This window comes from Erinaceus europaeus, chromosome 4, assembly GCF_950295315.1.
Source record: "Erinaceus europaeus chromosome 4, mEriEur2.1, whole genome shotgun sequence".
In the NCBI taxonomy this organism is placed as follows: domain Eukaryota; kingdom Metazoa; phylum Chordata; class Mammalia; order Eulipotyphla; family Erinaceidae; genus Erinaceus; species Erinaceus europaeus.
In genome coordinates, this window is record NC_080165.1 from 26,553,276 (window position 1) to 26,570,862 (window position 17,587).

At 56.2% G+C, this 17,587-nt stretch overlaps 1 protein-coding gene across 1 annotated transcript; it reads right to left on the reverse strand.

Moving 5' to 3' along the window:
• Positions 1 to 207: 207 nt before the first annotated feature.
• Positions 208 to 15,709, reverse strand: TTLL12 (tubulin tyrosine ligase like 12). The gene is made up of 14 exons (XM_007523477.3): positions 15,458 to 15,709; positions 11,341 to 11,507; positions 9,350 to 9,548; positions 8,585 to 8,744; positions 8,363 to 8,496; positions 7,053 to 7,129; positions 5,869 to 5,985; positions 5,588 to 5,782; positions 5,230 to 5,341; positions 4,274 to 4,425; positions 3,850 to 3,931; positions 2,377 to 2,445; positions 1,826 to 1,964; positions 208 to 1,377 (listed from the first exon to the last, which is right to left on the reverse strand). The coding sequence occupies exons 1-14, from the start codon at positions 15,626 to 15,628 to the stop codon at positions 1,226 to 1,228; spliced, it is 1,926 nt and encodes a 641-aa protein (XP_007523539.1). The 5' UTR covers positions 15,629 to 15,709; the 3' UTR covers positions 208 to 1,225.
• Positions 15,710 to 17,587: the final 1,878 nt, after the last annotated feature.

Here is a 17,587-nt window from a genome sequence, read left to right on the forward strand (position 1 = left end):
TGGCCAATCCAGGCCTGCCTAGGTCTGGGGGGGGAGGGGGGGTTCTCTCTTGGCTCCACATTGGGGCTTCCCTGCTGTGGGAGTGACCCCCCTCCCACCTCATCCTGTGGGCCTCCTCTCTGCTACCTGCCTTGTTTTGGGGTGTTGAATAAGTGGATGTAAATGACCCTCAGATCCAGGGGTCCCCAAGAGAAACTGAGGCAAGAGTAGAGAAAGTATACTTTATCATGGTACAAACAGAGCTAAGGGGAGATGCCAGGAACTCTCTGGGGAGAAATCCCAAGGGGAGTGACCTGCTCACTACACCCCTATGTGGCTGGGGGATAGGAAGTTCAGCAGGGTCCTAATATTCCAGTTCAGAGAGGATGGACAGACATTCAAGACAGACGGGAGGCCGTCAAATCCAGTTTCTCTATAAGGATCCCTTTTTGGCTTCAGAAAGAAACAAGTACTTGCTCCCCTCAAGTCCTTCTAAGCGACCACAGTCTGAGTGTTCCTGACCCCAAGCTTCAGGAATGAGTTGTCAGAACCTTAAACTTTCCTCCTAGAAATGAAACACATAAGCTAAATCCAACATGTTTGATTCCTGACCCCGTGGAAGAGGCCTGACCTTAGGTAAAGCTATATGATCACCTTCCCCAGCTGCCCATGGGGGTCCTGGGTGGGAACCACTGCAGAGGGTGGCCAGTAGGGTGGCCACAGGGACCAGAGGCCAAGTCTGCTGGGAAGTGCCCGGGGTTTGCTGTAAAGACTCTGGTCCAGGGGGGCAGGAGCTTGGGCCAGTGAGCTCTGCACGGAGTTCTGGACTCCCCCTGGCTCCGCTGGGGAGTTACTCACATGAGCCATCATGTAGAGGTGCACTGGCCTGGTACTCAGGGAGCTCATGAGAACCCTTTGCCCCCCACCCTACCCCACTCCCCCTCCAGCTACCTGTTTTGGTCAACACCCCACTCCCAGACTCCTTCACTGAGTGGAGACTGACGGTCAAATGTGAGGGCGTGCAGATAGGCCTGGCCCTGCCCAGAGCCCCGGGCTGCTATATCTACCCCCCTCCCCACTTCTGACTTACAGGGTGTGACTTACAGACAACACTCACTGGTTCTGAGGGCCTGGCTGGGGCAGGAGGGATGGGAGGGGAAGGGGTGCAGGGGGCTTCACAGAAGCAGCTTGGAGAATTTGAGACTGGAGTCCACCCGCAAATGGGAGCAGGACGGTTACCAAGCACCTAGACCAGGCAGGTGACATGGCAGCCGCTGGGCTCGTCCAGGAACAAGGTGCTGAAGACGTCGTTGAAGAAGGTGGGATGGTACTTGCAGGCCCGCTCGCAGTCGGGGTTGAAGTTCACCTCCAGGATTTGTGGCTGCATCGCCCGCCTCCCTGACACACAGAGGCACAGGGTGTCTGGTCTGCTGGGAGGGTGTGGGGACGGGGGAACAACACAGGACACGAGACAGAGACAGACAGGGCCAGACAGGCAGGGCCTGGCATGGGGGACTGGGCCTCCCCTTCCTCAGGAGGGAGGGGCTAGGGCTGCCCCGGGAATAAATAGCATAAGCACCACATGGGCTCAGACATGCAGCTAGGAGGGTCATCAAGGAGGATGCAACCCAAATTCTTTCCAAGATGCCTAGCTTCCTGTTCCCACTTGGCCCTGCAGGCCCTTAACACTGGGCTCCTGGGCACCTCTAATAAGAAAAGGACAATCCCAGGGCAGTGCTAGTGCTAGCCAGGGCAAGGAAGGGATGTCCCCAGTGGAATGACTCACTCTGTAGTAGGACTGGGGGTGTGGACTGGATAATGGGCAGGGTGGTGGTGGGGTGCTCACCATCTGGGTGGTCGTCCCACTTCAGCATGAGGTCGACAGCATACACGGCCCGGGACGAGGGATAATCACACAGGCCCAGGGGTGGTGACTTGGCACATGCCACTTGGAACAGCTCTGTGATGGCCCGGAAGATCTCAGTCTGGGGAGTAGGGCAGGCAGGTCAGAGACCTGCATGGCTCTGGTGCTGGAGTCAGCCCAGCGCAGTGCTCCCTGGGAGCCTCCTGCCCCCTCCTCATCTTGGGACAGGCATGCAACCAAACTGAACTGTGGCAGCCTGATGTGTCACAGCCCCTCACTCTGGGTGTCTTGCAAATCTGTGTCACCCACCTCACCTGTGGTACCCATGGAACCCAGGTGCACAGAGCAGTACCTGCCACCCCACTCTAGGATGTGGAGGTCAGTCTGCACCTCCAGATGTTTCCCTACTGCCCCCAAATGCCTCTCCCAGGTCACCTACCTGGTCAGAGGAGGAGGAGGGGAGCCTTAGTGGGAATAGGACTAGCCCCCATCTCCCTCAGGAAGCCCCACACAACTCCCTGCTCTGGGCTTACCTGGACGTTCTTCCAGGGGTATTCTGGGTACTGCTTCTCAAACTCTGGGATGAACTCATCATAGTGCACCTGTGGCAGACACGGGCTGTCACACTCAGCCAGGCCCACTGGACAGGGAGGGCTCTGGCCAGTTACAGGGCCCCGTGTTGGCCTCAGGGGTCCCTGCCTCTCTGGCTTGTTTCATACCCTTGACTTGAATGGGAGGCAGGAACTGGGTGCAAGTTCTGGGCAGTATGACACTGGACAGACTTTTGGGAGTGGTCTCTCTGTGAAGTGGGCTGACTCCCTGCCCAGCATACCTACCTCACAGGGAGATGACAGTGAGGCCTAGTGGTTGAGGCGCAAGCACCAGTGAGTGCTCAATGCAGTGTGGTTATTAACAGCAACAAACTGGGAACGCCTAGAACCCGCTAGCCAGTGAGCTGAGCTGAGGCTACACCCAAGGACCACCAACTGAAAAGCTTGGTGCTCAGCAAGAGAACTTAGGGAAAGAAGTTCTACAGGACACCCTTCATCTCTAAGCTTAAAAAATGGGGAAAGGGGGTCGGGCAGTGGCGCAGTGGGTTAAGTGCATGTGGCGCAAAGCGCAGGGACTGGCGTAAGGATCCCGGTTCGAGTCCCTGGCTCCCCACTCTCCCCAGGGGAGTTGCTTCACAGGTGGTGAAGCGGGTCTGCAGGTGTCTATCTTTCTCTCCCTCTGTCTTCCCCTCCTCTCTCCATTTCTCTCTGTCCTATCCAACAACGAACAGCATCAACAATGGCAATAATAATAACCACAATGAGGCTACAACAACAAAGGCAACAAAAAGGGGGAAAAATGGCCTCCAGGAGTGGTGGATTCATGGTGCAGGCAGCGAGCCCAGCAATAACCCTGGAGGAAAAAAAAAAAAATGGAGAAAAAGCAGCTATTTGAGTAACTTCAGAATGGGCACTGGAAAGAGAACCAGACATCTGGGGGTGATGGTCACCCCATTTGGGAGTGTCCTGTGTTAGCTGGTAGGTGTGAGGGGCTGTGTGACAGAGCAGAGGGGGCTTGCAGGATGGGTCAGTTGCTGACCTCTGTCCCCTTTCCTCCACCTCCACTGGCCGCTGCTGTTCAGCTGAGGATACACATCCTCCCTCGCCTGACTGGCTCAGAGTGCCCAGCAGCTAAGGGGCCCTTGTGGAGTGGCATTGCTCAGCACCTCGCCCAGAGGAACTGGAAACTGAGAAGACAGGTGGTCCAGGGTGCAGGTGGAGTCACAGTCCAGGGACGTAGCCTCCCCCACCCCCCGGCTGTGCTCAGAGCGGCAGAGGTACCTCAGTACTTGGGGATGCCCCGCTCACCCCACTGCACCCTTGTAAGCTGTGGGGAGAGCCTCTGAGACAACACAGGACACTGAAGGCCGCTGCACTGACTGGCTAGGGTCTTCCCAGGTGATGAGCCAATGGGGGTGAGGGTGGGTCCCCTTATGAACCCCCGCCTGGCCGCACCTGCTTCAGCGCCACTCCCGGGTCGTAGTTCATGACGGTGAAGTGCTTCTCATAGTCGTCCAGGTCGTTGAGGGCAAAGGGCCTGCAGGACAAGTGGATGTACTCCTGGGACTTGAGCATGGCCAGGGGGTACAGGTGGGGTGGTCCCATGCTCCACCCTTCCCAATCTGGTTGGCATGAGCAATGGACCATGAAGGGCCCCCTGTAGGTCTGCAACACCCTCCCAAGTCCGTGTGTCAGTGCTGACCATACGAGGTAGACACAGCCCTACCGGGGACTGGCCAGGCTGACAGTCATGCATCAGAATGCAGTCCAGTGGGCCCCACTGCTGGCTGGGCAGTGAGAACTCAGTGCAGGCTTGCTGAGCCTGAGTTGGAGAAGGCACCTGAGGCAAGCCGTCCCCCTCTCCCCAAACCCCGCTCACCGGTTAGAGAATCGGAGCCAGAACACGTCATACACAAACAACGTCAGGGGCTTGACAGAGCGCAGAAGCACCACATAGCGGATGTCGAACTTGACCCTCCCCACGTCTTCTCGAAGGAACAAGACGGGGCTTTCAATGTACTTGGACACAACCTGGAGCACAGACACAGGCTCCTGTCTCACCAGGAGCTGGGGTAGAGCACCCCACCTTGTCTGGCCTCCCTGACTAAGTTCACCAAATGTCACCCTGCATCTTGGAAAGTAGGCAGGCTTCCAGGTCACCTCACCCCGGCCTTGCCTGTCCTTGGAGGGACACATGCCCCAGGCTTTGCTGCTTTCCCTGCCTTCCCACACCTTCCCTGAGGCGGGGGCATTGCTTCCTTTTTACTCTCACTGAAGGCAGGAACAAAAGCTTTCCGGATTCTGAGAGCCAAGGGCAATTTCTGGGTGCCACTTCAGCAGGTGCCTTGGGATCTCCTCTGTGACTGTCCACAGTGTCTGCCTCAGTTCTACCTAGGTGCTGACCCTGTACTGCAACTCGCCCCAGCACTGACCCTGACATGCCCTGAGTCACCATAACATGTCTGTTCAGGACTCCGAGGGACTCCCCAGCCTTAGCGCCTCCCTCCTCCTATGTGGCCCTAAAGGGAGCAGCCTATGGGACTGTGACATGCCAGACACTTGGGAGGGCAACCACCGCATTGTCACACAGCCTCGCTGTGGGCAGGGGGAGTGGGAGGAATGGGGATGAAGACTCCCGAGTGACCCCAGGCCACCGCCAACACCAGAACCACCCCACATGACTCTGGAGATCCCAGAGGCACCTGCACAGGTGAGAAACTGCCCTTAGCTTCCAAAGCCTGGAGGGCTTTTGTTTCTCCCAGCCTCAGGGATACTGCAGCCTAAGTGTCCCCCTCCCATCCTAGTGGCCAGCTCACACTTGGCCCTGGGACGCACCTTGGGGGTGCTCTCTCGTTGCCGGATAATGCCGTGGAGGTTCCTGGTGATGTGGGTGTCCAGGCTTCGCGCCAGGTTCCAGGGCTTGCAGATCCAGTGGTTGTCCTCGCCTCTGGGGACGGGACAAGGAGGCTTTGCCCCAGGACCACCCAGCAGGTTCCCTCTACCCCTAGGGGCCGAGGCAGGCATCAGAGGTGGGGCCTTAGGGAGAAAGGGACCTGCAGAACCAAGGATGCTATGCGGCAGGTGGAAAGACCCATGGGGCCAGGGGAAGCCCTTGCTGCTGCCCCTCGTGGTGCCCGTGGCTCAGTAGGTAACAGCGAGCAGCACGAGGGTGCTGCAGGTGGTGGGTACTGACCGCATCTCACGCTGCTGGAAGTAGCTGACAAACTGGGGCAGCTCGGTGCGCAGGTTGAAGGTGCGGGGCAGCCAGGCCGGGCCCTCGGGGCCCCCCGCCCGGCGCGCGATGGATGCCAGGCAGTCCTTCACCGTCAGCAGGTTCTCGCAGGGGAACTGGTTCAGCAGCACGCGCGGCCGCTCCTGGCTCAGCCTCCTGCGGGCCGGGAGACATGGCGGGAGGAGGCTCAGGAAGAGTGAGGGCTGGGGGTGGCTGGAGCCCCAGGCTGGGGGTAGGCTCACCTGTAGTCCTTGAAGTGCGAGAAGTTGTAGAGGATGTCTGCGTCCGCCTCGTTCGGGGTGAAGGCGAAGCGCGGGTGGGTGAGGTGTCTGAGCACCTGCCGGATGTCTGAGTAGACCCTGTGGGACAGGCCAGCTGAGAGGGGTCCAGGCCCTCAGGCTCTTGGTCAGGCTGCCCCTACCCTGTGCTGGCGGCCTCAGCAGCAGGTGGGACTCAGCTTCGGGATCCTGTCGCAAGACGGTCAGGCCCAGAGTGTCTGGGTGACGACTGATGGGGACCTTGAAGCCTTGTGCCCTCAGCTTCCCCTTCTAGGCTCCTACAGGATTATCCTTCGATTAAATGGGATCATCTGGGTGACAATCACATGTGGCTCTGAGGACTTGGACCCTGAGGAGGTCAGAGCTCAGGGTCCTCACGGATGATGCGTGCAAAGCTGAGGACAGGGCCAGTTAGACTCTGCCACACATAGGAGACGATGGCAGTCTCGGAGAGTAGCCCAGGAAGGGGCAGGAGGTGAGGAGCTGGATGATTTGGGTGGGATTCAGCCCGAGGCTCAATCATGGGTAGGGGCAAGGTAAAGAGGGCCTGAGTGAGGCAGCGGCGAGGGAGAGCAGGTCTCAGAAAGACCCTCAGCTGCCTGAGCTGGGCCAGTGGCCTCAAGGGTGGGAGGGCCAGACAGGGACCAACAGGAAGGAAGCCCTAGATCAAGCAGAGGGCAGCCTGTCTCTGGCTGGACCAGGCTTGGTGGCCAGGGGTGGGATGCCCACTGTGGGCAGAGGCTGAACCGGGCCCTGTCCCTGCGCCCGCTCCACATCCCATGGGCCTTTGCTCATCTCCGCCTTTTCACCTGTAAACAGGGTCCGGCCTGGGCTTGCCTGCCTAGCCTTACATAAGGCATCAGCCCACGCCTGCAGACACATGGGAAGGAAGGACCCCTGGGGCAGCCTGGCATAGGCTCCCCGACTTGGGAGGGGCCAGCTGGCGAGCACAGGCTGTCTCTTCACTCCTGGGACAAACTCGGACACTAGTATAGGCTGAGCCGTGTCCCTTGCAGGCTAGGGTTGGGTGGGGACCCAACCTGCTGCCACCATGCTATGTCAGGGGACAATGGGCCTATTAAAGCTCTGTCTCTGGAGCTGAGGGGATGATGATGGGCTTGTCCCAAATGGAGGAGGAGGCAGCCTACCTGAAGACGTGGTCCTGGGAATATACTGCTGGGCTGATAGCCAATGGCAGCTTCTCTTTGTTTTCTTCTAGAATGGCCTAGAAAGACATGCACTGAGGTGGACATGGATCTTCAGCAAGGGGCCAGTGGACCTGGGTCCTGGCTATCAGGTTTCACCATGTGCAGAGCACACCTGGGCTGGGCACAGGCTCTGAGTCTCTGACCACCTCCAAGTGGGGATGCTGAGTATAGAGGGGCTTTGTGTCAAAAAGCTTTTTAAAAATTAAAAAAATACACAAAAATTATCTTTATTTATTGGATAGAGAAAGCCAGAAATTGAGGTGGAGGGGAAGAGAGACAGATAGAGACACCTGCAGCCCTGCTTCACCACTTGTGAAGCTTTCCCCCTACAGGTGGGGACCAGGAGCTTGGATTCAGGTCCTTGAGCATTATAACATGTGTGCTCAAGCAGGTGCACCACCATCCAGCCCCTCAAAACACTTCTGAGATGTATTCATTTATTTTTGGAGGTAGTACACACAGAGGTCACAAGCAAGCAGAACTCGGCTCCAGCAAACACAGTGCTGAGGAGCAAGCCTAGGGCCTCATGCAGGTAAGTCCTGCACTCTATCTGTTGAGCTATATCCTCATGGCCGAGTCAGAAACTTTTCTCAGTGCTACCTTCACCACAAGGGGCTGAGAAAATGTGTCTGCCAAGGGGTTTAGAGAGACAGCAAAGTGGTTATGCCAAAGACTCTCATGCCTGAGGCTATGAGGTCCTGGGTTCAATCACTGGCACCATGGGGCCAGGTGGTGGCGCACCTGGTTGAGCGCACATGTTACAATGTACAAGGACCCAGGTTTGAGCCCCTGGTTCCCACCTGCAGGGGGAAAGCTTCGCAAGTGGTGAAGCAGGGCTGCAGGTGTCTCTCTGTCTCTCTCCCTCTCTATCACCCCCTTCCCTCTTGATTTCTGGCTTTCTCTATCCAATAAATAAGTAAAGATTAAAAAAAAAAATCACTGGCACCATCATATGCCGAAGCTGAAGAGTACTCTGGCTTAAAAAAGGAAAAAAACACGTTTACCAGGGCCAGGGAGAAATAGCATAGCTGTTGTACACAAGACTTGCATCCTAGAGTTCCAGGTTCAATCTCTAGCATCACCAACAGCCAGAGTGTTGATCTAGCTAAAAACATTGTGCCAACCCTCTGATGTGCCCTTGAAGAGGCAGAACTCGCCCCTCTCTGGCCCCCAATACCACTTGGTGACCGTAAAGTGTTCCGGAAGCCAGCTTGTGAGCCACCCCCAGGGCTGGCGGTGCAGGAACACACCTGGTAGTGCTGGTCAGGTGGCTCAGGCGTGGAGGAGCTGAGGTCCAGCAGGTCTGCAGGGGCCCAGGGCAGCAGCATACACTTCCGGATCAGAGGGTCTGCCTCTCCGTAGGCAAAGTCGCGGGTCACCTCCTCTGCATAAAACATGTGCCCATCAGGGGCGGCGGCAGGGGACCAGCCTGGGCCCAATCTTCAGGGCGGGCAGCTGGGCTTCCGACTTACCGCCTGTGTCCAGGTCCCTCAGGGGCCACAACAGCGTGTAGGCCACCTGCTGGGGCACGTAGAAGAAGGGTGCTGTAGCAAAGCTGGGCTCGTCTGAGTGCTGGATGCGGGAGCCAAACTCATCCATGATGTACCACACGGGTACCTTCTCCTCGGCCGTCTGAGGGGGGATGGGGAGAGCACATGGCGATCATCCATCAGCACCTCCACCTGTGGAGGCCCTATGCTGTCCACCCAGGACTCAGGCCAGTGGGCAGCAGGGTGAATCTTGTGCAGAAAGCAGAGTGCAAACAGGCGCTTAGCCTGGTCGTTATGTGGCCTGGTGTGTTTACGGCAGGGCTGGGCCACGAGGTGTGGTTGGAGCTCAGGAGAGGCTCTCTGGAGGAGGAGGTATCTCAGTTGAGAACCTGAAAGGCAAGCTTGTCTTTTCATGACTGAAGGCTGAGGGGCTAAAGCACAAGGCTGAGTTTGGGGAGGCAGGGTGTGATCAAGGCCACGTGCAAAAAAGACTCAGCCCGTAGCCCCCTCTTACACCCATAAGAGGGTGCAGGTGCCAGGAAAAGGTGGCTGAGCCTTGGGCCCAGGCTCACAGGCTAAGAGGGTTGTTTCCTGTGAGCTCAAGGCCACGTGGACACCTGGGTGCCCAAAATCAGCAGAGGTGACAGGCTCAGGATGAACTCACAGGCCATAGGAGATGAGTCTGCTCCCTGGAGGATGGGGCTTTCCCAGAGGGTCCTGGTCTGTCCTGACTGGCAGCCTACTCACCCCGTGGGCCAGCTGATAGGTCTGGTTGAACTTCCACATTTCCTGAAGCACCAGGTCCACAACCTCGGTGCTGGGCACCTCACCGTGGAACTCGATGCCCATGAGGTTGGACATTCGGTGCAGCAGCCCAGGCACGTGTCGCAGCTGCTGGCGGGCGTGTTCCACACGGCATGTCCAGGCGTGGTCGATGAGGAAGACGCTGCAAGCATGGGCAGGGGTGAGGTGAGGAGGCTGCGGGCAGTGACCAGCGCGAGACTCACACCCAGCTCCAGCACTGCAGACACGGACAGCTCTGGAGGCAAAACAGGCCTGTGTGGGGACGCCAGCTCTACTGCCCCACGCCGGGCAGTCCTGCTCCTCCTAATTTCTCAAACAGGCAGCAGGGCCCACACCTGTGTCCCAGACTCGAGCACAGCGAACCAGAGCCTGCTGAGTACACACCAGGCACTAAGTAGCATCAGTGACCCTAACGCACAGTCCTCCCTCGGACCCGTCTCCCCCCGCTCAGTGCATGGCTGGAGCTCAGCAGACGCTGCACACAGCAGGCAGGTACCAACAGGGTTCACTTGCCGGCTCACACACAGGACTCCTGGACCCTTTTATAGGAGGCTCCAAATCCCTACAGGGATGGGCAAGGGGGCTGCAAGTGGTGGAGTTGCTCCAAAGATGAGGGGGGTCCTGTGCAGGACTGAAGCCATATCTGTAGGACAGGAATGCCTGACACCACCCAGGGCCCCCATGGACTCTAAATGAAAGGCCAATCGATGCTCCAGCTCTCAGGCTGGATGAGAAGCTCAGTTCTCTTCCTGTGCTTCTATCAATTTTTGTACGCCCATCTGAAAATAGAGTCTGACTCCTGCTCTTCAGTCAAGAGCTCATGGCTGCTAGATGGGGAGCCCAGAGCCAAGCCTCCAAAGTGGAACAGCTGGGAGAGCACCTGGACGGATGCCTACAGGGGCGCCACCACAGCAGGAGAGCAGCCACCAGTAGAGATCACAAAGGTCTGGGGAAAAAGGCCAAGGAGCAGACACAAAGCTGGAGCTCTGACCCCAGCACCCCAGTCCAGCTGCTCCCATCCATTACCACTGCTGGTATGTGAGGGGCTGAGGCCACTCTGACACCTGTGTGCAATGTTGGCCCTGGGGAGCCAGAGCAGGTAGGTGCACAGGGAGGCCCTCTGCCTGAGGGCAGGGGCAGGGGAGCTCAGATAATGTGATTACCTATGAAACCATGTCTGCCCCTTGGGCTGGTGGAGGTAGCTGTGCCCTTCCCTACAGAGTTGGGGTGGGGGGCTGAGAGGTCCAGAGACACCCGAGGCTCCCACACATCCTCTGGGGAAAGCACCCCCAACCTACCTTGGCCCAGGAGAGCCCCTTCTGGGCCCCTAGGAGGCAGGAAGCACAGGGCCCAGTCTCATCACCTACCCTGTGGTCTTGGGTCTCAGTGTCCCCTGCAAACTCAGTTGCCATGCAGACCCCCAGGCACACAGCCTTGGGGGAATCTGTTCAGTGTAGTTTTCCTGGCCTCTCCATTCACAGCTGTGGATTCAGCAGGACTGGTGAGAGGTAAAGGCCTAGCATAGCCAGGGCTCAGAAATAAGCTGTCCTGGGTTCCATGCCTGTGCCCTTAGCCTGCGGTGTAATCCCAGGCAAGTCCATCCCTCCTGTTTGCACTCTAGCAAAACTTGAGCCCACCACATCTCAGGTCCCTGACAGGAGATTGCCAGGAGACTGTTGTTAGGACAGGGTGACACTCAGTACTGTGGGAGCAGTGCCTGTGTCAGGGCCAATGTGAAACTAACCCCAGCTGGCAACATCAAGACCACAGGGGCCTGCCATCAGGTTGTCCAAGTGTGCCACAGGTGTGCCAGACATAAGGGATGTCTGTAATCGCTGTCATCCCCGGGGATGACACCTTGGTGAAATCTGTGGGTGAGGGAGTTGGCACTGGAAGGCTGGGCACAGGAGGTGTGGGCCCCACGGGGGGCCTACCTGTTGGGATTGGCAGCCTGCAGTCCATTCTCGCTGGTGACAATGACCTTGTAGCAGAGCTCACCACCAGGGTTGGCTTTCTTCCTGTGCACCTCCTGAGCCTCCCCGTCCTCCTCCTCCACTTCTTGCACTTGCATTATCCCGAACATCTCTCCTGCGTCAAAGACCTGGGGGTGCATTGGCAGTGTTGGCAAAGTACCTCGCTCCTGCCCCTTTCAGTATAGCCTGGACTTTCTTGCTCTGGCAAAGCAGCAGAGGGCACCACACACAGCACCCAGGGCCACCTGGGCAGACTAAGCCCTGAGCAGAAGCTGGCCCTATTCACTGCCCAACACACACAGACACACCTCGAGGGCCCCAGAGGAATCTAGCCTATCCTTTGCTTCATAGGAAAATGAGGCCCAAGAGAGGACAGAAGCTAGGTGTAGAGAACTCAGCCCAATTTCACTTTTAGCGGAACCAATTTAACACCAGAACAGCTGAGGAACTCAGAGGGGACAGAGGCTCAAGGCTTTCCTAAGGCCATCTGTATGAACATAGCCTGGGGATAGTCTCCCAGGGCCCTGGGGCCAGGACAGGGCAGGGGGATAAGGACATTAATCTGAGTTTCTCTGGCTAGAGACAACTGCCAGCTACATGCGGCAGGGCAGGCAGTTGGCTGTGAGCCCCGGAGCCAGGCCAGCCCCACCCCACTGAGCCCCGGCTTGCTTCTGCACGTGAGGCTGTTACAGTCCACATGGGTCTGCGGGCATTCTGGATCACGAGGAAGTCACTGAACCTCTCTGGCCCCCAGTATCCCTACTGTTACAATGGGAATATTGGAAGCTACCTCAGAGGTTATTGGGAGCAATGAGTAATTCGCACACATACAGAGCACAGGAGAATCTAAGAATCACAAAGTCCTCTAAGCCCTCACTCCATTCCTGAGTGGAGTTTCTAGCCTGGAGAAGGGGGTGCTCTCCACTCTCCAATAAAAAGACTCAGACCAACAAAACAGTGCATGGACAGTCCTTGTGCATAGCAGGGGTTCAACAGGGGACAGTTTCCTTCTAAAATATGTCTTTCACAGCTCAAGTAAAAGCAGAAGGTTCACCCTAGGGGCCAAGGATGCAGTGCAGTGGGAGAATTCATGCCTTGGATGCACTGAGGCCTGGGGTTGGGGTTCAATACCCCGGTGTGAAATTAAGACAAATGTAATTTAACAGAATGTTGGTTTTTCTCTCTTGTTAGAAACAGGAAACTTGGATGGAGGCCTCGTGGCACAACAGCAGCACGTCTGACTCCAGAAACAGGAAACTTGGAACCAGGTAGTGGCACACCCGGTTAAGCACACACATTACAGTGTGCAAGGACCCATGTTCAAGCCCCTGGTTCCCACCTGTAGGGGAAAAGCTTCACAAGTGGTGAAGCAGGGCTACAAGAGTCTATCTCTTTCTCTCTGCTCTAATAATAAATAAAAAGATTAAAACTTTTTAATTTGTTTATATTTTCCCTTTTGTTGACACTTGTGAAGTGACTACCCTGCAGGTGGGGAGATTAAAACTTTTTTAAGCTCAGTACCTGCACAATGGATCTACTGTGTACCCCCTGCCTATCCCCTTTTCTTTCCTTTTTATTTGGTGGGACAGAGACACCTGGAACGCTGCTTCACTGCTCATGAAGCACCTCCCCCCCCAACTAGTGTGGAGAAACAGGAATATTTCCTCCAGTAGTCAGGAAGCAGCTTCCTCGTCAGGCACAAGCAGTACAAGCAGGCACTTTGGGGGTAAGGATGAATCACCGGCATCTTGTCTGAGGTCCAGGGCATCAGCTAGTGCAGAGCCAGGGAAGGTACATACCCTTTGAGAGGGTCAGTTCCATGATGGAACCTAGCCAGACTTTATGGAGACAGCACCAGAGGTGAACTCTGAAGGCAGTGGACTTAAAGCGTGACCATGGGGCTGGGAAAAGGGTTTTGGAAGGGAGCAGGAAGAGCAAAGGCCCAGGGGCAGAGAAGTCAGAAGCACAGAGATATGGGAGTTGGGCTGTAGCGCAGCGGGTTAAGCGCAGGTGGCGCAAAGCACAAGGACCGGCATAAGGATCCCGGTTCGAACCCCGGCTCCCCACCTGCAGGGGAGTCGCTTCACAGGCGGTGAAGCAGGTCTGCAGGTGTCTATCTTTCTCTCTTCCTCTCTGTCTTCCCCTCCTCTCTCCATTTCTCTCTGTCCTATCCAACAACGACAACAACAATAATAACTCCAACAATAAAACAAGGGCAACAAAAGGGAATAATAAAAAAAAAAGACAAAAAAAAAAAAAAAGAAGCACAGAGATAGATGCCTGGAGCTGAGCTCCCCTCTCTCTGGACCCTCCCAGGCTGGAGGAGGCCCCTAAGTCTCCCTTCAGGCTTGCTCAGAGTGTTGGGATTCCCTATCTGGGTATTCACCACAAGGCCCCAGGTCCCCAGTCGAGCTGCATAAGACTTGGGGACAGAAGGCTTGCTTCCAGGCTGGCTTCTTTCGAGCTGTGAAATGAGTGTGGTCACCGATCTGCTCCATCACAGCAGTGCTGAAGAAGCACCTAAGTGGGTAGGTACCAAGGGGAGTGCTTTGGCAACTGGCAAAGTCCACACAGACAGGAAGTGCTGAGACTGATGCTCAAGCAACACCCTTTGTTTCCTTTCTTTCTTTCCTCCAGGGCTCAGTGCCTGAACCACAATGCACTGCTCCTGGGGGCTATTTATCCCATTTTGTTGCCCTTGTTGTGGTTGTTATTGTTTATAGCTGCTGCTGCCGTTGTTGGATAGGACAGAGAGAAATGGAGAGAGGAGGGGAAGACAGAGAGGGGGAGAGAAAGATAGACACCTGCAGACCTGCTCTACCACCAGTGAAGCAACTCCCCTGCAGGTGGGGAGCTGGGGGCTCGAACCGGGATCCTTAATGATGGTCCTTGCGCTTTATGCCATGTGCACTTAACCGGCTGTGCTACTGCCTGATCCTGGCAACACCCTTTCCAAGGCACTGGGGAGGGGGGGTTCTGGGGGCTTGCTGGCAGCTTTTCCTGGGAACAATGGCTGCAGGTCTGGGTCTGTTGAAGGGCCATGGAAAAATACCAGAGGCCCCTCAGTAGGCCAGAAAACATTGGCAAGAGCTTATCTTGAGCATTCCATGTTTCCCCAGCCTGCTGTCCAGAGAGATACATGGGCTCAGAGGGGAGAGGTACTGTCTTACCCAAATGAGAACATATACTTCCCAGCACACAGGGCCTCGCTATCCTTACCCACACACGTTGGGGTCCCCCTCAATCTGTCACCGGCCTGGGGCCAAGTGCTTGTAAAATACTGGCCTTCACGAGATTGAGGCAAGTTACAGGGTGAAGTAAATTCACTTTGTCACAGTAAGTGGCCATGTAATATGACAACATGTAAGCTTCCTCCAATGTGATGGGAGCTGGGCTTGAACCTGGGTTGGGAACAAAGCAAAGCAGACACTCTCCTAAGGTGCCTATCCTGCCTGTGGTACCCCATCCAACTGGATTTTACAGAAGAAAAACAGGCTGAAAGCTGGGGTTTGTCCAGCAGCCAAGGTTCTGGAGACACCCTTGTCCTGACTTTGAGGTTCTGCCTATGGCACCTGGGTTGCCTCAACCCAGAGGCAGCCCCTGGTGCTGTAGGGCCAGAGTCCTAGCTGCCACTCTACTCAGAATAGAGAACTCTTCATGTTTGTAAAGTGACCAGGAGGGGGACTCTAAGTCGGTTCTGAGGCGTCTGCAGGGCTTCATCTAACTTCTGTCTTCCGCAGCCCTGCCCAGCACCCTGCCCCCACTCCCGGAGACATACCCCTGCGAGCACCCCAGACTTTTTCCTATCCCCACACCCATCCTCCACGCCGCCAGCACCCCCAGATTCCCACCCTTCACCCCCGTTTGCATAAACGCTCCAGGAGGCCTCCCAGCCGTCCACCCCCGCGGCTTTCCAACAACAGCCCGCCACACACCACAACACTGCTGTACAGGACCGAAGAGGGGATCCCGGCGCCCTGCACCGTGGCTCGCCCCAGCCCCAAAAGAAGTGCAGCCTGGGGGCGGCCCAGCCGGCCCGCGCCCGGCTCCCCGGTGCCCCGCCCTCCCCGGCCCGCACCTCGTGCTCCAACTTGTGTAGGAGGCGGCCCCAGTAGCGCTCCGGGACCCCCGACGAGCGTAGAGCCGGGCCGTGCAGCGCCACGAACTCGTCCAGGGCCCGCGCGTCCTCCTCCGGGCCCTGGTCCTGCACCGAGCCGGGCGGCAGCTCCATCCCCTCGTCTGCCTCCATGCCTCCGCCACCAGCTCCAGCACCGAGTCAACCACCGTCGCCGCCGCGTCCTGGCCACGCCCACAACCACAAGTCACGCCCACCAGAGCTCCTGTGGACCCTGCCCCCCAGCGCACGCACCAACGCACGCACGCTGGTCTGTTCGCACGCGGGATTGGGGAGGAACCAGATCGGGGAAGCCGGATCCCCGGCCGTCACGAGAGCGCGTGCGCGAGGGCTGAGCGGAGGGAGGTGGGGGCTGTATGAGGCTCCGCGCTGCTAAGCTGTGCGCACGCGTGCGGCCGCCCCGGGGGGTGCCGGGATTGAATGATTAGGGTGTCCGCGAGGTCCAGAGCGGAAGTCCAGAGTGTCCACCGGGCGCGGTGGGGTGTGCAGTGCTGGAAGTGGAGTGGTGGACCAGACCCCTGCCGTGATGAACGGGACTGCAGACCTCCAGGGGTCGATTCTTTTGAATGCCTCCCTGAATTGAGGTGCAGCAAAGCTGACCCTTCTCATTTAAATTCGAGTGTAAACGATGTTAAAACTGGAAGGCGCCAGTGGGAGAACTCACCCAGGAAGGCGTGGGCATTGCCTGTCCGCAGCCCAGGTTCCCCAGTGAACCTTTTGCACACCGCGTGGGGGAGCTAGAGCACTGGGAGAAAGTTTCGGTGCTCTGGTGTCTCCCCTCTGTCTGCCTCTTTAGCTGAGAAATCAGCTTGGAGCAGTGAATGCCCTGATGAGAAAAACAAAAACCTGGGAGGATCTTTTTTTAAAAAAAGACTATTTATTTATTTATTTTTAGTTGCCCTTGTAGTTTTATCATTGTTGTGGTTATTATTATTGTTGTTACTGATGTTGTTGTTGGATAGGACAGAGAGAAATGGAGAGAGGAGGGAAAGACAGAGGGGGAGAGAAAGACACTTGCAGACCTGCTTCACCGCTTGTGAAGCGACTCCCCTGCAGGTGGGGAGCCGGGGGCTCGAACCTGGGTCCTTATGCCGGTTCTTGCTCTTTGTGCCACCTGCGCTTACCCTGCTGCGCTACCAACCCGACTCCAGGGAGTTTATTTTTTTATTTTTTATGTATCTTACAAGTGAAGGTACTGCAAAGGTATTTCAGTACCTATGCAATCACAGATTTTCAATACATCTAAACCTCCTTTGAAGTTTCTGATTTTTTTTTTTTTTGACTTCTGGTGAGAACGGGGTTTGAACCTGAAGCTCTTCTGCCTCAGAGCCCATGTACAGAGCTGCTACACTAGGTCAGTACTTTGCCGAAGGTTCTAATTTTTTTATGGTATATTTGTTATTTCTTTTTTTTTAATATTTATTCCCTTTTGTTGCTCCTGTTTTATTGTTACAGTTATTGTTGTTGTTATTGCTGTCGTTGTTGGATAGGACAGAGAGAAATGGAAAGAGGAGAGGAAGACAGAGAGGGGGAGAGAAAGACAGACAACCTGCAGACCTGCTTCACCACCTGTGAAGCAACTCCCCTGCAGGTGGGGAGCTGCGGGCTCCACCTGGGATCTTTATGCTGGTCCTTGTGCTTTGTGCCGCTTGCACTTAACCCCCTGCGCTACTGGCCGACTCCTTTGAAGTTTTTTAGATAGATTTATCCATTTTACCAATGCTCTGCCCAGCTTTGACTTATGGTGGTGCTGGGGATTGAAGCTGGGAGCTCAGAGCCTCAGGCATGATAGTCATTTGTATAACCATTGTGCTGTCTCCCCTTCCCTTATCAGACTTTAAAATCTCTGTGTTGCATCAAGAAATCATCTGGGGGACCTGTTGGCATACTTATGTCCAAGGACCTGGGTTCAAGCCCCCACTTCCCACCTGTAGGAAAAAATGATTACTGGGAGCAGTGGATTTGTAGTGCTGGCACTAAGCCCCCGTGTGAACTGGTGAGAAATACACACACCCCACCTGTGATTTACAGTGTTAGTTACTTGTAATACAGTTGTTCTTTCTTCCATTGCTG